The 22,373-nt window shown below is 45.2% G+C and overlaps 1 protein-coding gene across 6 annotated transcripts in view; it reads right to left on the reverse strand.

Annotated features, from left to right (window-relative positions):
- Positions 1-22,373, reverse strand: part of CEP192 (centrosomal protein 192) — a 104,876-nt gene that overhangs the window by 22,631 nt on the left and 59,872 nt on the right. For 5 of the 6 annotated variants that reach the window (XM_029065485.1, XM_029065487.1, XM_029065489.1 and 2 more), the window contains exons 30-37: positions 21,797-21,973; positions 16,369-16,629; positions 12,913-13,031; positions 10,528-10,637; positions 4,942-5,092; positions 2,247-2,425; positions 1,822-1,954; positions 577-682 (exon numbers count right to left, since the gene is read on the reverse strand). In XM_029065485.1, coding sequence (XP_028921318.1) covers positions 577-682; positions 1,822-1,954; positions 2,247-2,425; positions 4,942-5,092; positions 10,528-10,637; positions 12,913-13,031; positions 16,369-16,629; positions 21,797-21,973 — 1,236 coding nt within the window. The remainder of the gene's footprint in view (positions 1-576; positions 683-1,821; positions 1,955-2,246; positions 2,426-4,941; positions 5,093-10,527; positions 10,638-12,912; positions 13,032-16,368; positions 16,630-21,796; positions 21,974-22,373) is intronic. The other variant, XM_029065486.1, reaches the window with a different exon arrangement.

A 22,373-nucleotide genomic window follows, 5' to 3' on the forward strand; every position in this document is an offset into this window, starting at 1 on the left:
CTTTTTAATTCTTTAAATTCTCTGCCCTAAATTAACCTAATGAGTTCAACTTGAGATCCATAGCATTATTTTATGTGAACACAATAGCAATTAAAAGCAGTCAATATTTTAAATGAATAATCAATCCAATTTTCTTTTTCACCCTGTAGACAAGCACTCCAAGTACATTCATTTAGCCAAGCCTAAAACGGCCAAATCGACTGCTATATTTAAACGCCAACATTTTAATCGGTCACGGACTATAAAAAAACATTTTTTCATTCTCATCACTACCCTTTCCCCACTATTTAAAAATAATAAAATACTCCATTGGATCATCTGCGGCCTCCACAGTCAGCCGAGCAAATCCAACATCAGTTTTTCTTAACTGCCTCCTTGGTGTATAGCAGAGTCAGACTCACAGTTAACTCATTAATTAATTGGACCAGACCCCTTCCAGATGAAAAATGCAAACAGATCTGCTTGGCCGAAAACAGACTACAGTGTGGAAATCAGCTGGGGGGCGGGGGAGGGAAAGAATTCATGGGACAAAGAATCGAAAACTGCAAGATTCAATAAAAAAGTTTAAAATGTTACCTTCTGCCCATTGTCACAATGTATGTAGATCAGACCACTCCATGGAAATATTGATGGATTTGTCGCAAGTGATGAATTAGGACTCACAAGAATTACCAGTTGGCTTCTAAATGAAAGATTGGTTTAAAAATTTGAACAGAGCGTACAAAAGGCAGGATAACAAAAATGCATCACAACCAACCCGGAAATTTCCTGAAGATACGCTGGTGAGGAAACACTACGAAACAGATTTTCCCACTTTCGGAAGTTTGCAAACTCAGTGAGTATTTTTGTAGCCAGTTTGAATAAAACGTGAAGTACATAATTCTGGTTTGTAATTTTTCAAATCTCTCAAGGGGGCCAATTTATAGATTTACACATTTAAGGAAAAGTCCATTAATTTAAATTTACATTGGAATGAGTGAGGGCACGACTTTTTAACTCATTCTATTCGCTTTTGGAAAACCACTCGGTTATATCCGCTTCCCGGTTGAATGCCACTGCCTCACAAGAGCAATATTTACGCGTTTCTTAGAATAAATGATTTACTAACTGTATACCACCGTGAGGTAGTTGAGGTCTTATTCTACCTTGAAATTCCCTTAATCTAACTTTGATATACAATTTGGATTGTAAGCTCCTGGAGGGTAGGGATCATGTCTACCAACTCTGCTGTACTCCCTTAAGCATTTACTAATTATTCTGCACATAGGAAACGCTCGAATACCCTTGACCGAGAACTTAAAGCATTCAATGCTATTAACTGAGTGCTTACTATGCGCAGAGCACTGTACTAAGCGCTTGCGGGAGTACAAGACAACAGAATTAGTAAACATATTCCCTGATCATAACGGGCTTATAGTCTAGGGGGAGACAGACATTAGATCTAAATAATAATAATGTTGGTATTTGTTAAGCGCTTACTATGTGCCGAGCACTGTTCTAAGCCCTGGGGTAGACACAGGGGAATCAGGTTGTCCCACGTGGGGCTCACAGTCTTAATCCCCATTTTACAGATGAGGTAACTGAGGCACAGAGAAGTTAAGTGACTTGCCCAAAGTCACACAGCTGACAAGTGGCCGAGCTGGGATTCGAACCCATGACCTCTGACTCCAAAGCCCAGACTCTTTCCACTGAGCCACGCTGCTTCTCTAAATAAGTAATTTGTAACATAATTTTTAAATGTATACCTAGAGCATATCAAGAACATCTCGACAAATCCCCAAATTATTTTTCTTATTAATACCCATAAGAAAATAATCTTACTCTGGCTCAATAAGTCCATGCTGTGGGGTGATCGTCAGACAGTGAGCTGGCCACGACAATTCAAATTTCAATGTTCTAACAGAATTGTTTGAAATTTGCAAATGTCCAGTTCTTACTGTGCTACCTATTGAAACTTAAAGATAAAAAAAGTTAAGTGTTTGGGTGTGAATTAAGCTTTACATTTTACATTAATAAAATCAGGAACAAAATAACAACAAAATAAACACAATAAACCAAATAAAAAGTATGAGTTCTTACAAAACTTACTTTGGGTCAACCAGTCATCTCACCAACCTAGTCAAAGTTGGCAAATGAAAAGTTGCTAGACTTTTACTCCCCAAATGTGGGTTTCCCAAAATTAACAGCGACAGTTTTTTTTTTTTTTACCCTGTCAATTCTAACTCATGGTTTGGTGATATACTCACTAGTCGACGGAGCTGTCAAAATTAAGTGCTCAGGCGAAACAGTCCACGTCTGTGGCGGATCTAACTGATTTGGAACTGGCTCAGCAGTTTGTAAAGAGAGGGAAGGACCTTGAGGTCCTTTAACTGGAAGAACGTCCAGAGAAACATTGCCAATATGCCGCTCAGAATTTCCAAGTCCGCTAAGAAGCCATTAAAGAATGGAAGAGAGAAAGAGAGAAATAGAGAAGAGAAAAAAAAGAGGCCTGGTTACTTCATCGACGCCTAACATTACTGGATATCCAAACAAAAAGGACTTCGAAAGTGCACACATTACAACTGAAATATTTTCTGCGTCATTTAAGTTGCCATTAAACGTGAAACGAAAATTCTACCCAATCTATCCAAATGATAAACTAGCATTAATTTGAAATAAAATTCCTCTCCAAATTCCTCGAGTAAGTTGTCTACACCCGCTGTCTCAAGTTTCTCTCCTCCAATGCTCTCCTTGATCCCCTCCAATGTGCCTTCTGTCTCTCTCAACTCCACAGAAACCACTCTGTCAAAGACACAAACGGCCTCCTCAAATGCCAACTCCAAAGGCCTCTACTCCACCCTGATTCTCCTCGACCTCTCAGCTGCCTCTGACTCTGTCAACCACCAGGAAACATTACTCAACCTCGGCTTTACTGACACTGACCTCTCCTGGTTCTCCTCCTATCTCTCTGCCTGCTCCTTCTCACTCTCTTTCGTAGAATCCTCCTCTGCCTCCCACTTCCTAACTGTGGGTGTCCCTCAAGTTTCAGTTCTAGGTTCCCTTCTCTTCTCCATGTACCTCCACTCCCTTGGAGGACTCATTCACTCCCATGGCTTCAACTACCACCTCTGCAGATGATGATGATGGGCATATCACTCCCCTCCTCAAAAACCTCCAGTGGTTGCCTATCAACCTTCGCACGAAACAAAAACTCCTCACTCTCGGCTTCAAAGCTCTCCATCACCTTGCCCCCTCCTACCTCACCTCCATTCTCTCCTTCTACAGCCCACCCTGTACACTCCGCTCCTCTGCCGCCAACCTCCTCACGGTTCCTCGTTCTCACCTGTTCCGCTGTCGACCCCCGGTCCAGGTCCTACCGCTGACCTGGCATGCCCTCCCTCCTCACCTCCGCCAAACTAACTCTCTTCCCCTCTCAAAAGCCCTACTGAGAGCTCACCTCCTCAGGAGGCCTTCCCAGACAGAGCCCTCCCTTTCCCTCTGCCTCTCTTCCCTTCCCCATTCCCCCTACTCCCTCCCTCTGCTCTTCCCCCTTCCCCTCCCCACAGCACTTGCGCATATTTGTATATATCATTTATTACTCTATTTTGTTAATGATGTGTATATATCTACGATTCTATTTATCTTGATGCTACTGACGCCAACTACTGGTTTTGTTTTGTCTTGTTGTCTGTCTCCCCCGTTTAGAGCGTGAGCCCACTGTTGGGCAGGTATTGTCTCTATCTGTTGCCAAATTGTACATTCCAAGCGCTTAGTCCAGTGCTCTGCACATAGTAAGCACTCAATAAATACGATTGAATGGATGAATGAATAAATGAATGACTCCCAAATCTACATTTCCGACCCTGATCTCTCTCCCCCTTTCTGAAGTCTCACACTTCCTCCTGGCTTCAAGATATCTCTACTTGGACGGCCTGCCTTCAACTCAAACCTAACATGCCTACAACAGAACTCCTTATCTTCCCACCCAGGCCATGTTCTCTCCCCCTGACTTTCCCCAGTATTACAGACAGCACCACCATCCTTCCTATCTCAAAAGGCTTTAACCTTGGCATTAACTTTGATTCATCTCCCTCATTCAACACACATATTCAATCTGACATTAGATCGTGTCTGTTCAACCTTCACAACACCAACTGCTCATATCTGCCTTTTCCTCTCCATCTAATCCAAGCATTTATCCTATCCCACCTTGATTATTGTATCAGCCTCCGTGCTGACTTGCCTGCCTCCTGTTTCTCCGAAATCCAGTCATTACTTCACCCTGTTACCCGGTCATTTTTCTACCAAAATGTTCAGTCCATGTTTCCCCACTCCTCAAAAACCTTCTGTGGTTGCCCATCCACCTTCAAATAAAAAAGAAACTCTTCACCACTCACTCACCTTGCTCCTTCCTATCTCACCTTGCTGCTCTCCTTCTACAACCCAGCCCACACACTTCACTCCTCTAACGCCATCCTACTCACTGTACCTCGATCTCGTCTATCTCGCCCACATCCTGCCTCTAGTCTGGAACGCCCTCCTTCTTCATATTACTCTCCCCACCTTCATAGCTTTGTCGAAGGCGCATCTCCTCTAAGAGGCCTTCCCTGACTAAGTCCTCGTTTCCTTTACTCCCACTCCCTTCTCTGTCCCCCTAATTTGCTCCCCTTATTCATCAACTCCCTCTCAGCCCCACAAAACTTACATAATCATAATTTATATTTTCTGTCTCCCTCTCCTGTGAGCTCATTGTGGGTAAGGAATGTGTTTGTAATACTGTTATATTCCACTCTCTCAAGCATTTAATATACTGCTCGGCACACAGTAAGTGCTCAGTAAATACAACCGATCGATTGATCATTAAGAATGCACGCGCACTGAAAACTCAGTGATGTCCATAATGACCAGGCCCAATAAAGCAAGTACTTTTGTATCCTATAAATTATGCCTGAATTCTCTTACCTGATAGGCTCCAAACTGTGTTTTGGAGAATGCTGAATGAAATCCTTGTTAGAACTGGAATCCCCAATATCTCCAATTACAGAAAGTGTAATTTTATGCATATTTCCATAAAAGAGCTGGATATCATTAGACCGTGGTGGGAGGTCATTCACTTGAGGAGAAAAGAAAACAAGATGCTCCATAAGTCCATGCATTTTTACACTTAAGCTAGGTATTTCACATTGGAAAAGTGTTCTTGAAAAGCTAGCACTGCCCGATTGAGACAATAACTGCACTTCTTGGGGATAAAGGTGCGTGCCCGTCTCTATTAATACTACTGCTTGGCATGTAATCAATTCTGTGAAGAAATGACTACAGAACCAGAACCTCAACAAAGTAATCCTGAGGTTGATTTCCAATTGAAGGATTTTCTCCTTTACCAGAGATTTTTTAGACATTGATGTGCACAGTGGGGAAAAAAGCAGAGGTGCTAGGGGCGTAAAGTGCAAGGTGAAAATTACAAATTAGCTAGTTAACTCATCAAAATAAGAACAACTTTACTGCCAGATGAAATTCAAGAGTGATGAATCACACCACCAAGTAACCCCTCTCCTTAAAAAAAAAAAAACCACAAAAAACCCTTCTCGATCCCACAGCTACCTCCTCTTATTCCACCTCACTCCTAACACTCCTCTCCAAACTCCTTGGGCAAGCTGCCTCCGATTCTTTCCTACACGCACCTCCAAACTGCTTTCTGTCCCCTTCCCTCCAGAGAAACCACGCTCTCTAAAGTAACCAATGACCTTCTTCTTGCTTAATCCAACGGCCGCTACTCCATCCTAATTCTTCTCAACCTCTCACCTGCCTTTGAAAATGGGGACCACCCCTTCCCCTAGAATAACAAAAATTATTATTATTATGGCAAGTGCTTACTATGTTCCAGGAACTGTACTAAGCGCTGGGTGGATAAAAGCAAATCAGGTTGGACACAGTCCCTGTCCCACATGGGGCTCACAGTCTCAATCCCCCTTTCACAGATGAGGTCACTGAGGCCCAGAAGGGTGAAGTGACTTGCCGAAGGTCACACAGCAGACAAATGGCGGAGTCAGGATTACAACTCGTGACCTTCTGCCTCCCAGATCCGGGCTCTAGCCACCGCACCATGCTGCTATCCAACTTCAGCTTCATTGACACTGTCCTCTCCAGGTTCTCCTCCCATCTCTCTGACTGCTGGTTCTCAATCTCTTTCACTGGCTCCCCCATTACCACCCACCCTCTAACTGTGGGGGTCCCTCGGGGTTCAGTTCGGGGTCCCCTTCTATTCTCCACCTGCTCCCACTCCCTTGGAGAACTCCTTTGCTCCCATGGTTTCAACTACCAACTTTACATGGATTATTTCCAAGTTTGCCTGTCCAATCCTCACCTCCCTACCTCTCTGCAGTCTGGCATTTCCTCCTGCCTTCGGGGCATCTCTACTTGGATATCAAGTATATAGAGAGAAGCAGCTTGACTCAGTGGAAAGAGCCCGGGCTTGGGAATCAGAGGTCATGGGTTTGAATCCTGGCTCTGCCACTTGGCAGCTGGGTGACTGTGGGCAAGTCACTTCACTTCTCTGTGCCTCGGTTACCTCATCTGTAAAATGGGGATTAAGACTGTGAGCCTCTCGTGGGACAACCTGATTAACCTATGTCTACCCCAATGCTAGAACAGTGCTCTGCACATAGTAAGCGCTTAACAAATACCAACATTATTATTATTATTATTATTATTATTATATCCCACTGACACCTCGAACTAAATACGTCGGGAACAGAACTCTTCGTCTGCCCCTCTAGACTGTCGGCTCGTTGTGGGCAGGGAACCTGTCTACCAACTCTTTGGTATTGAACTCTCCCAAGCACCTAGTAGAGTGTTTGCAAACAGTTAGAACTCAATAATACCACTGACTGATGGATTCCCACTCAGATCCTATCTTCCCTCATCTTTTTCATCGCTGTAGACAACACCACTATCCTCCCTACCTCACAAACCTTGACATTACCCTTAACTCATCTCTCTCATGCAACCCACGTATTTATTCTGTCACCAAATCATGTTAGTGCTTCCTTCAGAGCATCACTAAAATCTACACGTTCCTCTTCATCCAAACTGATCCAAGCACTTAAATCCCTCAACTATCGCACCAGCCTCCTTGCTAACTTCCCCTGACTCCCGTCTCTTCCCATTCCAGGCAATATTTCCCTCTGCTGCCCAAATCATTTCTCTAAAAAACCACTCAGTCCATGTCAATTCACTCCTCAATAATAATAATTCTACTAAAAATACCGGCATTTACTAAGCATTTACTATATGTCAAGCACTGTTCTAAGCACTGAGGTAGAAATAGGTTAATCAGGTTGGACACCATCCCTGTCCCACATGGGGCTCACAGTAAGTAGAAGGGAGGACCAGAATTTAATCTCCATTTTAGAGATGAGGAAACGAAGGCACAGAGAAATGAAGTGACTCGCCCAAAGTCACCCAGCAAGAAACTGGCAGAGCCGAGACTAGAACTCAGGTCCTCTGACTCCCAGGCCCATGTTCTTTCCACTAGGCCACAATGCTTCCCCTCAAGACCCTCCGGGGGTTACCGGTACATCGCCGGATCAAATGGAAAGTCCTTACAATTGGCTTTTAAAGCACTCAATCAGCTTGCCTCCTCCAACTGCATCTCATTATCAGTGCTCTGCACGTAGTAAGCGCTTAACAAATACCAACATTATCATCTTCATTTCCTACTCCAATCCAGTCCACTCACTTCGTTCCTCCAGTGGCAACTTAATCGATCTCGACTATCTTTGCCCATATCCTCCCTGTGACTCATATACAAACCACCACGCTCCCCACCTTCCAAGCCTTAATAAAGATCACATCTCCTCCAAGAGGCATTCCCCAATTAAGCCCGCATTTCCCCCATTCCCTCTCCCTTGCTTCCTGTGGATCTTTCAGGAGTTGAGATTGAGCCCACTCTCAGCCCCACAGCACCTTAACATACGTATCTGTAATTTACTTATACTCATGTCTGCCTTCCCCTCTAGCCTGCAAGCTTCTTGTGGTCAGGGAAAGTATCTGCCAGCTCTGTTTTGTACTGTCTCCTAAGTGCTTAGTACTGTACTCTGCACCCAATGATTCTCAAATAATACCATTAATTGAAATAGTTCGGGGCTTAGATGGATTGACGCATTAAAGAAGGGAAGAGACTCTCAGCCTCTCTCATTCGGTTATCGTCTTCGACAATACTCATTTGGATATCCCACTGACACTTCCAACTAAATATGTCCAGAACAGAACTTTTCATGATCTCATTTTCTTCTGTCTGCCCACCTCCTGCTTGTATCACATCTGCTGACTTTCAAAAAGCGCTTGGTACGTAGCCTGCAATCTTTCAGAACAGTGTCAGCTCAAGAGGCCGCTCGGCATTGGCAAATGAGGCAGAAAGGTTCCAGAAGCAAGCAACGCGATACAATTAGAGAAGCAGTGTGGCCTCGTGGAGAGAGGTGGGCCGGGGAGTTAAAAGGACCTGGGTTCTAAACCTAGTTTGCTACCTGTCGGCTGTGTGACCTCCCCCTTCCCCCCTTCATCTCCCCTCAGCTAAGCCCCCTTTCCCTCTGCTCCTCCCCCCTCCCTCTCCCTCCCCTCAGTACTGTGCTCATTTGTATATATTTTTATTACCTTATTTATTTTGTTAATAAGGTGTACGTCCCCTTGATGCTATTTATCGTGATTATGTTGTCTTGTTTTTGTCCGTCTGTCCCCCCGATTAGACTGTGAGCCCATCACTGGGCAGGGATTGTCTCTATCTGTTGCCGAATTGTATATTCCAAGCGCTTAGTACAGTGCTCTGCCTAAAGTAGGCGCTCAATAAAGGAAGCCTCAGTAAATTGAATGAATGACCTTGGGCGAGTTACTTTAACTTCTCTGGGCCTCGATTATTTCATCTATAGAAAAGGGATTAAGACTGTGAGCCCCATATTGGGCATGGACTGTGTTCAACCTGATTAGTTTGTATCGACACCAGGTCTTAGAACAGTGACTGGCACATAGTAGGTGTTTAAGTACCATAAAAAGAAAATGTAATAATAATAATAATAATAATAATCGTAGTGGTGAAGCACATACTATGTGTGAAGCGCTATATTAAGTGCTGGGGTAGATACACGCTAATAAGGTTCCCCACGGGGCTCACAATTTAAGTAGTCAGTCGTATTTACTGAAGGCTTACTGTGTGCAGAGCGCTGTACTAAGCACTTGGGAGACTACGATATAACAGATACAATCCCGGTCCACAGAGAGCTACCGGTCTAGAGGAGGGAGAACAGGTACCGAATCCCCATTCTGCAAATGAGGGAACTGAGGCACGGAGAAGTGAATTGCCTAAGGTCACACAGCAGACACGAGAGGCAGCCTGGCCTAGTGGATAAAGCATGGGACTGGGCGTCAGGAGCTCCTGGGTTCTAACCCCAGCTCCTTCCACCATTTGTCTGTTGTGTGATCTTGGGCAAGTTACTTCACTTCTCTGTTCCTCAGTCACCTCATCTGTAAAATGGGGATTGAGACTGTGAGCCCTGTGCAGGACAGGAACTGTGTCCAACCTGATTATTTTGTATCTACCCCAGTGCTTAAATATCATTAAAAAAAGAGGAGGCAGAACCAGGATTAGGATCCAGGTTCTCGGACTCGCAGGCCCGTGCTCTTTCCACTAGGCCATGATGCTACTCTAATATAAGGATTACTGGTTGACATACAAATAATGTTGGTATTTGTTGAGCGCTTACTATGTGCAGAGCACTGTTCTAACCACTGGGGTAGATACAAAGTAATCAGGTTGATCCCAAGTGAGGCTCACAGTCTTAATCCCCATTTTACAGATGAGGTAACTGAGGCACAGAGAAGTGAAGTGACTCACCCAAGGTCACACAGCTGACAAGTGGCAGAGCTGGGATACGAACCCATGACTCTGACTCCCAAGCCTGGGCTCTTTCCACTGAGCCACACTGCTTATTCAGAGGATTTGAAGTTCTTAAATTCTGCAGATACTGAGAAAAAGAAGACTGGTGATTTCACTTATACTGCTTTGTCTCCTAAATTATTAATCCATTTGTACCTTGCTTTTCTTTTCCTCAGAATAAATAAGACTATTGGATAGCTACTCTACAGAAAATCAAATTCTTTTTTCAGGTAAGAAAACATAGCAGAGATATAATAATTTGCTTGCAATCTGGATTTCTATTTAATAATAATAATAATGACGGTATTTGTTAAGCGCATAGTAAGCTATGTGCAAAGCACTGTTCTAAGTGCTGGGGGATACAGGGTGATCAGGTTGTCCCACGTGGGACTCGCAGTCTTCATCCCCATTTTACAGATGAGGGAACTGAGGCACAGAGAAGTGAAGTGACTTGCCCAAAGTCACACAGCTGACAAGAGACAGAGCCGGGATTAGAACCCATGACTTCTGACTCCCAAGCCCGGCCTCTTTCCACTGAGCCACGCTGCTTCCCCACTGGAAGCTCATGTGAAATATTTTAGGAGTGATGGTTTCAAAGTCCTCTATCGAAAAAGCCTTACCTTCAGTAACCAGTTGTTCATCTTGAAATACCTCATCAAATTTAATATTCTTCAGGAGACTGTGTTGTGGAAGAATTTGTTCTGCCGTATCCGGTTTGTGCATCAGGGCTCTGCCAGGAGAGGTTTTAATTAAAAATTAGTTTAATGCATGCAGTTACATTAAATAATTTTGTAGCAAAATGTGGATAAACAACAGGATGAGATATTAAATGCACACCCTATATCTACTCCTGCTTTTAACTATGGTCTAGTCACCACTTTCATTCATTCAATAGGATTTATTGACCGCTTACTATGTGCAGAGCACTGTACTAAGCGCTTGGAATGTACAATTCAGCAACAGATAGAGACAATCCCTGACCACTGATGGGCTCACAGTCTAATCGGGGGGGGTGACCGATGGACAAAAACAAGACACCATTTTGCCTGTTTGTCTCAGAGTTTACCATAGGGCGGACAGTTTTATTCTTTTTCGGTATATCCTTACCATATTTGATCCCTAATGTCCCAAAGTACAGTTAATAATTATTTGCTTTATAAATCTTGTCTTAATAATCCAACAGAGAATTAAGGTAAAGGACGGCAAATTCTCAGAATAGCCCATTTACTTCTAATGAAATAGCCAATGCTATCGATCATATTTACTGAGCACTTACTATGGGCAGAGCACTCTACTAAGCACTTGGGAGAGAACAACAGGATTAGCGCCATAACGAAATTACAGTCTAGGGGGTGAGATAGACATTAATATGAATAAGTCATTTTTACTATATAATTTAAAGTTATGTGCAGCTGTAGGGTTGGGGGTGGGGCAACTATCAAATGTCCACAGGCCAGAGATCAAAGTGCATACAGACGGTAGAACAGGAGCTACAAACGCTGAAGTTGGGGTGCTACGATCCCTCCAGGGCATCAGAAGGGGAAAAATGGCTTGGCCTAGCTAGGATCAAAAGCATTAATCCCAAGACACCACTGCGGTGCCCAGAGGCTGGCTACTGACCCGTAATAACGGGCAGTGTCACCTCATCTCCCCACTCATCCTCACCAAAGACTCCCCATCCCAAAACCTGTCAGAAGGACATGGCAAAAAACATCGAGATCAAAAAATGAGTTCTAGATATCTTTTTGTATGAATACACTAAGAGGATTACGCGGTGATATCCTACGAGAAGAAAAAGTGATATTTTATGATCAAGGCCCTCTCTCGCCAGGATTTAATAATTGCCATTTAAAGTAAATTGCATCAGTTGCTTCAAGTTGGTGGACAAAATCATTTTTTATTAAAAAGTCTAATATTCTACTACGCAATTTTTATCCATTGCTAATATATCCCAGTTAAAGTTTACATGGTGCTTTGGGTACAAGGCCTGTTGGACATTTTGCTCGACATTTTCGGACACGTGGCCCGATCGAGGGACACTGGGTCCACAGACTCTGGCCTTACGGGGTTTTGCCCTTATAGTTGGGCTGTTTGGCCCAGATCTGAATTCTGTCCTGTTCCCTGCCAAGTTCGAAATGGTGATAGCACAATTAAGTAAATAGCCTGTTCTCAAAATCAATTCTAAGAGAACCCTATCATCATGCTTAGAACAGTGCTTGGCACAGTTAAGCGCTTAACAAATACCATCATCATTATCATGCAGAGTACATATTGAGCACCTGTGCACAGGGCCCTCTTCTAAACACTTGGAAAGGTACACTAAAAAAAAAAAATCATACGTACTAATCCCTGTCCTCGAGAAGTATACAATCTAATGGGAGAGATAGGGTGGCAAATATTACAGCCAATTCCCTGAACACACATTTTCACTATATATTTGGCTAGAATATGGTTATAGACACCTCTACAACTGAAAATCATAAATTAGGTTATTCTTATTTTCATACTGATTACCAGTGAATTTAACTTTAAAAAAAAGTTAGGACAGGAATAAAACTGTCCGCCCTATGGTAAACTCTGAGACAAACATTTTACAGACGAGGGAACTGAGGCACAGAGAAGTTAAGTGACTTGTCCACAGTCACACAGCTGACAAGTGGCAGAGCCAGGATTCGATTTAAAAAAAAAACAGTCAAAGTCCAAACCACCTTTGTCCACCCATTAGAGCACGTCTCTTGCGAAATATGAAGTAACTGTCTGAGAATTAAAGAGCCCGACCTAAAAACTAAAGGGAGGTCACTTTAAGTCTCCTTAACTCTCTACCAATCAATGGTATTTACTGATCGCTTATTAAGTGCAGAGCACTGTTCTAAGCGTTTGGGAGAATACATAGAATTAGCAGACGTGTTCCCTGCCTACAGTTTCCACACCATTAGGGAACTCGTTGCTTTTAATAAATCAGCAGTTTAGAATCCCAGGATTAAAAATTGCAAACCGAACCATACCTGCGATACTGTTGTCTTGAAACTTCATCACCACAAAAGAAGTATACTGTAGATAACATTGAGGTTCTGATGGTGCAGACTTTTTCCTTTTCAGTAGGATTATACATTAGAGTAACAACCTGAGACCAAAAAAATAAGAATTGATCCTAAATTAAGACTAACCTGCATATTAACTAAATGTAACAGAAGGGAAATCCTCACAGAATACGTTTCCCCCCAAAATTAGATGGTTTCTAAGTAGCCCCGTTTACGGGGCCTCATGGCGACTGGGGGAAATCAGCAGACAAGGCCCCTTCCCTCCTATCGACGATTCCGTCGTGCAATAGCCCGAGCGTCTTGGCGACTTTCTCGGGACAGGTAAACTTACTTAAGCAAGCAAAGCCCTACTGGGCCAACCCAACTGAAACCATCAAATGCTTTCAGAAAGGTCAAAGAATTCAGTATAAAATCTTGGCACGGCGCTCTGCATTTTCCCTGAATCTGACACACTGTAAAGACCATTCTGGATGCTTTTTGATCTGAAGCCACATGGAGATTTGGATAAAAGTCCACTTGGCTTCTTTTTCTGTAGTCGGTTTTGAAGGACTCTGGCCACTATCTTGCCTGCAAGGGAAAGTAGAGAGATTCCCTTTCTTTTTAAAAATAGTAATTACGGTGCCATCTTTGAAGGCCTGGGGCATCTCCTCTGTGTTCCAGATGCTGAGGAAAAGCAGAGAAGCAATGTTCCCCAGGGGAGAGAGCACTGGCCTTGGAGTTGGAACGAACCGACTGTTGTACTATTGTTCTATTGTACTCTCCCAAGCGCTTAGCACAGTAAGCGCTCAATAGATACGGCTGAATGAATGACCTGGGTTCTAATCCCAGCTCCACCACTTGTCAGCTGGTCAAGGCATTTCATTTCTCTGTGCCTCACCTGGAAAATGGGGAGTAATACTGTCAGCCCCATATGGGCCATGGACTGCATCCAACCTAGTTAGCTTGTATCTACCCCAGCGTTTAGTACACTGCAGAGCACATAGTAAGCCTTTGAGTATCATTAAAAAAAAACCTCATATAATTAAGCCTGAGGTTTAGGTATCTGTGTGTCAAGGGTGGTTCCACCCTCACACCCTTCAACGGTGCCGTAAACAGTGTGCGCGATGCTCTCGACCTTGGGTGAAGAATACAGGTCCTTAGTTTTTGAGAGGTCAACATACTCCCGGATTGCTTCAGCTGTGGCACCCCACCATTAGCAACACATTTTTCAGAGCAGATTTCTATAAACCTCTGGTGTGTCACCATGATGAGGAGTTGGGAGGTCATCCTTAGTGCATTTCTTATTTTGCTGCCAGTAGTTTTTCTTTTGTTTTTTTAAATACTGGGGACATCAGTTGTATTCATCCAGCGCTTACCGTGTGCTGGGCACTGTACTAAGCACTTGGGAGAGAAGCAGCGTGGCTTAGTGGGAAGAGGCCGGGTTTGGGGGCCAGGGGTCATGGGTTCTAATCCCGTCCCCGCCGTTTGTCAGCTGCGTGACCGTGGGCAAGTCACTTTAACTTCTCTGTGCCTCAGTTACCTCATCTGTAAAATGGGGATGAAGAATGTGAGCCCCGTGTGGGACAACCTGATTACCTCATATCTCCTCCGGCGCTTAGAACGGTGTTTGGCACATAGTAAGCGCCTAACAAATACCAACATTATTATTACAATAACAATATAACAGACACATTCCCTATCCCCAACGAGTTTACGGTCTAGAGGACACTTCCGTAGAATCTTGATGGTTCACTGCCAGCCCCACAGGATTGATGGCTATCTGAAACCAAGTCTCCGAGAAGTATCCTTACGTGGTTAATATCTCCGGGCTGGTTTATTCCATCAGGGCTGTTAGGTTGTTGTCACAAGTGACTTGTACGATTATTTTTCAAGAACTTGATATATAGTCTCCCTGATGGTGTGGATGCCCACCTCACAATCCACTGATGGCTCTGAGAGCTCAAGTTCAGAGCTGACAAGCTGATGATCAGCCCGGTAACGGGCCCCTCACATGGCCGCGGTAATCCATTCGGCTTCTCAGTCTCACCGTCGGACGATGCTTTAGGCTACAAGACGCCACTGTTAGACCTTGGGGGTGTCCGCTGAGTTTTTCTTGGGAGGTGGAATATGGCGATGTTTTTTTCGGTATTTGCTAAGCGCTTGCTGTGCGCCAAACACCATTCTATGTGCCGGTGTAGGTTAATGAGGCCGGACACAGCCCCAGCCCCTCAGGGGCTCCTAGTCTAAGTAGGAGGGAGGACAGGAATTTAATCCCCATTTTACAGTTGAGGAAACTGATTTAGGGAGTAATGAAGTGACTTGTCCAAGGTCATACAGCAAGCAATCGGCAGAGCCAGGATTAGAACCCAGGTCCTCTGACTTCCAGGCTCATGCTCTTTCCACGAAATCACGCTGTTTCTCTATACTGAGCTGATTATAAGATAATAATAATAATGTTGGTATTTGTTAGGCGCTTACTATGTGCCAAGCACCGTTCTAAGCGCTGGGGGAGGTTCAGGGTAATCAGGTTGTCCCACGTGAGGCTCACAGTCTTAATCCCATTTTACAGATGAGGGAACTGAGGCACAGAGAAGTTAAGTGACTTGTCCACAGTCACACAGCTGACAAGTGGCAGAGCCGGGATTCGAACCCATGAACTCTGACTCCCAAGCCCGGGCTCTTCCTATTGAGCCACGTTATGTTTGGCACCTTCACCGGGGAGCTGCTTAGCTTTCCAATGGGGCCGGTGACTTTTTTTTTTCCTCCTTCACGTTTCTGGCATCATCACCTACTTTTGAATTGAAATCTACGAATGTGAGCTTGTCGGCTTTAAGCCTATCTGGCAAGCGAACGTTAGACTTGAACAATATGAAAAAGCCGCGAATTTGGGGGAGAACACTGCAGGGGATAGATCAGCCTGGTAGGCAGAAATTGGGAGAAGGGTAGGTCTGCGTGAGCAAAGACTGTGCGACATCAAGAGGCAGGCCCGAAAACCAGATTTAGAACCTGTCTGGGACAAATCCCATTAGCACAGCAGGAAAGTACACACGACAAAGCAAGGATTTATCGGTCTTTTAGACCCACTAGCATACACGGAGGGGGTTTCATCCTGTCAGTAACTTCATCTTCGAAGGACAGTTCTCCCTCTCAATTACGGAATCAATCAATGGTATCTTTTGAGTGTCTACTGTGTGCAGAGCATTGTACTAAGCAGCCGGGAAAGTACAATTCAATAGAGTCGGTAGTTGTGATCCTCGCCCACAGAGATCTTACAATCTTCAGGGGGCGACTGACTTTATAATAAATGGCAAACGTGGAAATTAACAGCAACTAAAAAAACCCGTCGGTAGCCGTCCCACCACGTTCTTAGACATCGGAAATACAAGCTGTGTAATTTCAAAACTTGACCTTAAATTATTACATTGGAGATGTCTTCCTTACCTCTTGGGTTCTTTCCTTGAGCACAAATTTATCTGGAAAAACGCTCATCACTTTAGGATCGAAAACAGTTTTTGTCTGTGTGTCCTTAAAACACACAGCCTTAACGTAGGCAGCTCGAGACCCCGTATTTCTCACAGAGAAAGCAACTCTACTTCCTTTACCAGGTCCTGGTCGATTCAGGGTCACCATGTAGCTATCTGTCAGCTTTTTAACATCTTCCAGTATAAGATTACTTGTTCCTCCATATCCGGACAGAGGTATCTGAAAGAACAAAATTACTAATGTAAAATAATCCTTCGCAACATATCTCGGTAATCAGTTGTGTCATCTAGAATTAAAAGTACATCTCATAATTTATTCAGAGCCACCGAAGCAGAGCGGTCAAGTATTCATTCATTCAATAGTATTTACTGAGCGCTTACTATGTGGAGAGCACTGTACTAAGCGCCTGGAATGTACAATTCGGCAACAGATAGAGACAATCCCTGCCCAACGACGGGTTCACAATCTAGAAGGGGGAGACAGGTTGAGGTGAGCAAAGACATCATCAAATGCACCATCTAGAAGAGAGCGGCTGAACCCAATGGCAAATGAACGCCCTTCGCCTCACCGAACAAGTCGACGGTAAGCTCCCGGAGGACAGGGATCGCGTCCGCCTATGACGTGCCCCTCTCCCAGATACACAGGACAATGCTCAGCACACAGTGAGTGCTCAACGCGCACTGCTGAACCATCAATTTTGCTTCCATTCTCCTTTCCCGACCTCGGAACGACGGGAGGCTAAAGATGCACAGGGATCTGGGACGCAGAGCTGAAGACCGAGGCCGAGGCCAGATGCTCTAGGCCACCCCTGCACACCACCTCCGAATCTCCCCCCAGATCTCAACTCATTCGCTCTCACGGCTTTGACTACCATCTCTACGCAGATGACACGCAGATCTACATCTCCGCCCCTGTCCTCTCCCCCTCCCTTCAGGCTCGCATCTCCTCCCGCCTCCGGGACGTCTCCACCTGGATGTCTGCCCGCCACCTAAAACTCAACATGAGCAAGACTGAGCTCCTCATCTTCCCTCCCAAGCCCGGTCCGCTCCCAGACTTCTCCATCACCGTGGATGGCACGACCATCCTTCCCGTCCCGCAGGCCCGCAATCTCGGTGTCATCCTTGACTCGTCCCTCTCGTTCACCCCACACATCCTATCCGTTACCAAGACCTGCCGGTTTCACCTCTACGATATCGCCAAGATCCGCCCTTTCCTCTCCACCCAAACGGCTACCTTACTATTACGGGCTCTCGTTATATCCCGGCTAGACTACTGTGTCAGCCTTCTCTCTGACCTCCCTTCCTCCTCTCTCGCCCCGCTCCGGTCTATTCTTCACTCCGCTGCCCGGCTCATCTTCCTGCAGAAACGATCTGGGCATGTCACTCCCCTTCTTAAACAACTCCAGTGGTTGCCTATCGACCTCCGCTCCAAACAAAAACTCCTCACTCTAGGCTTCAAGGCTCTCCATCACCTTGCCCCTTCCTACCTCTCCTCCCTTCTCTCTTTCTACCGCCCACCCCGCACGCTCCGCTCCTCTGCTGCCCACCTCCTCGCCGTCCCTCGTTCTCGCCCATCCCGCCGTCGACCCCTGGGTCACGTCCTCCCGCGGTCCCGGAACGCCCTCCCTCCTCACCTCCGCCAAACTGATTCTCTTTCCCTCTTCAAAACCTTACTTAAAAATCACCTCCTCCAAGAGGCCTTCCCAGACTGAGCTCCTCTTCCCCCTCTACTCCCTCTGCCATCCCCCCTTTACCTCTCCGCAGCTAAAGCCTCATTTTCCCCTTTTCCCTCTGCTCCTCCACCTCTCCCTTCCCATCCCCACAGCACTGTACTCGTCCGCTCAACTGTATATATTTTCGTTACCCTATTTATTTTGTTAATGAATTGTACATCGCCTTGATTCTATTTAGTTGCCATTGTTTTTACGAGATGTTCTTCCCCTTGACGCTGTTTAGTGCCATTGTTCTTGTCTGTCCGTCTCCCCCGATTAGACTGTAAGCCCGTCAAACGGCAGGGACTGTCTCTATCTGTTGCCGACTTGTTCATCCCAAGCGCTTAGTACAGTGCTCTGCACATAGTAAGCGCTCAATAAATACTATTGAATGAATGAATGAATGAATCTCAACCGGTTGGGCTTCGTTCACCACTCTCAATCTACATCTCTGGCCCTGTCCTCTCCCCCCTCCCTTCATGCTCTTATCTCCTCCTGCCTCTGGGATGTCTCTACCTGGATGTCTGCCACCACCTAAAACTCAACATGGCCAAAACTGACCTCCTCATCTTCTCTCCCAAGCCCTGTCCACTTCCTGACTTCCCTTCACCGTGGATGGTACGACCATCCTTCCCGTCTCTCAAGCCCGCAACCTCGGTGTCATCCTTCATTTGGCTCTCTCGTTCACCCCACGCATCCAATCCGTCACCAAGACCCCCCTGTCTCACCTTTATAATATCGCCAAGATCCGCCCTTTCCTCTCCACCCAAACGGCTATTTTACTGCTACAGGCTCTCATAATATCCCGGCTGGATTACTGTGTCAGCCTTCTCTCCGATCTCCCTTCCTCCCGTCTCTCCCCGTTCCGGTCTATTCTTCACTCCACTGCCCGGCTCATCTTCCTGCAGAAACGTTCTGGGCATGTCACTCTCCTTCTTAAAAACCTCCAGTGGTTACCTATCAACCTCCGCACGAAACAAAAACTTCTCACTCTAGGCTACAAGGCTCTCCATCACCTTGCCCCCTCCTACCTCTCCTCCCTTCTCTCTTTCTACTGCCCACCCCGCACGCTCCGCTCCTCTGCCGCCCACCTCCTCGCCGTCCCCCGTTCTCGCCTATCCCGCCGTCGACCACGTCCTCCCGCGGTCCCGGAATGCCCTCCCTCCTCACCTCCGCCAAACTAACTCTCTTCCCCTCTTCGAAACCCTACTTAGAGCTCACCTCTTCCAAGAGGCCTTCCCAGACTGAGCTTCCCCTTTTCCCTCTGCTCCCTCTGCTGCCTCTCTGCCCCCCCTTCCCCTCCCCTCAGCTAAGCCCCCTTTTCCCCCCCTTTCCCTCTGCTCCTCCCCCCTCCCTTCCCCTCCCCTCAGCATTGTGCTCATCTGCTCATTTGTATATATTCTTATTACCCTATTTATTTTGTTAACGAGATGTACATCGCCTTGATTCTATTTACTGCTGTTGTTTTTGTCTGTCTGTCTTCTCCGATTAGACTGTGAGCCCGTCAATGGGCAGGGATTGTCTCTGTTGCCAAATTGTACATTCCAGACGCTTAGTACAGTGCTCTGCACATAGTAAGTGCTCAATAAATACTACTGAATGAATGAATGAATGAGATGGGTAACCCCACTTTTGTATGAGCCTTTGCTCTTGGTCCCGAGGAAAGAGCATGGCTCTAGGACTCGGGGGTGTCTGGGTTCTAATCTCAGATCCAAAAGCAGGGGAATGCCTGTGCAGGTTACGCCATCTAATCGAAGAACCTCCTATAGTATTTTATCTGCTATACGGGCTCCATAAAACAAAAAATCAAGGAATCCTGAAAAATAGCTAACAACTGTGTAGGGTGAAGACGGCAGTAGCTTCTAAAGCAACCTCCTTGCTGCCCTGTGGTGCTGCAGGATAGCATCAGCCCTTGGTTGTGGTCACTTTGGCCATAAATGTGTCCTGCACATGAAAACCCTGAAGGCGCCTCATGATGCGATTCATCGCTGCTGGCCTACTCTCGCTATGCTCTCCACTCCCCAGATGGAACACGACGAGCCGGGGCAAGAAAAGGCAAGTGGCTCAGCTCCGCTCCAATCCCTAACCCTACAACCAATTCCTTCTTGCCGATCTGCGGCCCTGAAGTCGCAAGACTGAGGCCAGTCTGGATTCTGCAGTGCGAAGCTCTTCTGCCAGCAGAGTTGGGCTTCTAGGGTTGCATACGGTCAACGCTACAGATTCCATTTTACTTTCTAATTTGGCATGCTGTGTCCTCATAGGATAGCAGGTATCTAGCTGAAATTTTGCACACCCTTAAAAATCAAGAAGAAAGCGAGAATGGTTCTCAGCGTTGGGCCACTGGTTCTTCATTACACCGAGGCAGCATTTGGAAGGACGTGGAGTGTTAAATTGGAGGTCTACATTCCATTTCTGATGGGAAAATGATGATTTTAACTCAGCTACATTTTAGACTCATAGGTACTATTTGTTGAGCACTTATGTGCCAGGCTCTACAGTAAGCGCTGGAGTACCTTCAAGCTAAACACGTTGGACATAGTCCATGTCCCACTTGGGACTAACAGTCTTAATCCCTAGATGAAGTACCTGAGGCCCAGACAAATGAAGTGTCTTGCCCAAAGTCACACAGACAAGTGACAAAGTCAGAATTAGAACCCAGGTTTTTCTGACTCCCAGGGCGTTGAGGAAACAGCATCATTTGCATTTCCTCCACTTGGGTTCAACTATTGGAAAGTAGAGGAATTTGATTTCTTCCCGAAGTATGAAATCAACGCAGAACTTTCTCCTTCCATGATATATCACTCAACCTCCACAGTTGGTATTTGTTAAGCGCTTACTATGTGCCGAGCACTGTTCTAAGCGCTGGGGTAGACATAGGAAAATCAGGTTGTCCTACATGGGGCTCACAGTCTTAATTCCCATTTTACAGATGAGGTAACTGAGGCCCAGAGAAGTTAAGTGACTTGCCCACAGTCACACAGCCGACAAGCGGCAGAGCTGGGATTCGAACTCATGACCTCTGACTCCAAAGCCCGTGCTCTTTCCACTGAGCCACGCTGCTTCTCTGCAGCGAGTGTCTACCAGATGCAGAGCCCTGAAACACTTAGTAAACGTTTAGAAGTATACGACAGAATCCCAGTTGTCAAAGCTCTTCCAAGCATGGCTCGAAGTAAACTCCAGGAGTTTCTGACACAGCAGCAATTTTTAAAGCTACGGCAAGGAGCACTAAGAAAAAACCACCAGACAGTACACTTCTAATTTTTCTTTCGTAAAGCGGGTAACGGATTTCATAACATAATGCGTGATTACAAAGCTGAAAAATGCCATACCTTAAAAACACTAAGTCTAAATATTCAACCTCAGAAGAAACTCAGAGAATAACACAGTAGTCTCTGAATTATTAACAGGCAAACTGTGAAAGGAATTCTACCATCACTTTAAAGTGAAAAGAGGGTGCCAGCTTGTCTTACAAAAAACCAACATCATTTAGTGACTCACCAGACTTCACAAGAACGAAAATAAAATAAAAACTATTTTAGAGTTTCAAAACATGGATCAATCAATCACATCCGGGATTATCCCTAACCATAGTTTAGTTTAAAAATCCCATACTTATCACACGGAAGTTCGCATAAGGCACTAGTAACAGTAAAAAACAAAAAAGCGTAATCTTACGGTAAATTTAACACCTGGCTGCGACCGAATCCCTAGTTGTTTGATCTCAAGTTTGGCCAACATACAAGCGATACGAGTGGGCGCAAACGTTAAATAGATGTCAACATCTTCTTTAGGACGAATTTTGATTTCACGATTGCTTGTCAATCTCTCTTCTGGACCAAACGTACTCTGAAGCTAGAAATAGAAAACGCAAGAAAAGAGTCACTCAATACCATAAGGTTTTCACATATTACATTGCGGCCATCGTAAAACTTTGCATTTCATGAACCTGATTTCAAAATACTACGGCATTATTACTACCACGACTGCTAATGATAAGAATATTTCTTAAACACTTATTATGTGCCAAAGCATTGCTCGGTGCTGGGGTAGACACAAAACAATCAGTTCAGACACAGATTAGGGGGGCATACAGGTATTTTACCTCCATTCTGCAGATGAGGAAACAGGTTCAGTGAAATGATATGCCCAAGGTCACACAGTGGTTAGTGGCAAAACCCCTTTAATCTCCAAAATGCTTTTAATATTTAGGTTATATGCTCCAGATTTTAAATTAAAATGAATACTAAACAAA

The sequence above is a fragment of the Ornithorhynchus anatinus genome, chromosome 5, assembly GCF_004115215.2.
Source record: "Ornithorhynchus anatinus isolate Pmale09 chromosome 5, mOrnAna1.pri.v4, whole genome shotgun sequence".
Lineage (NCBI taxonomy): Eukaryota > Metazoa > Chordata > Mammalia > Monotremata > Ornithorhynchidae > Ornithorhynchus > Ornithorhynchus anatinus.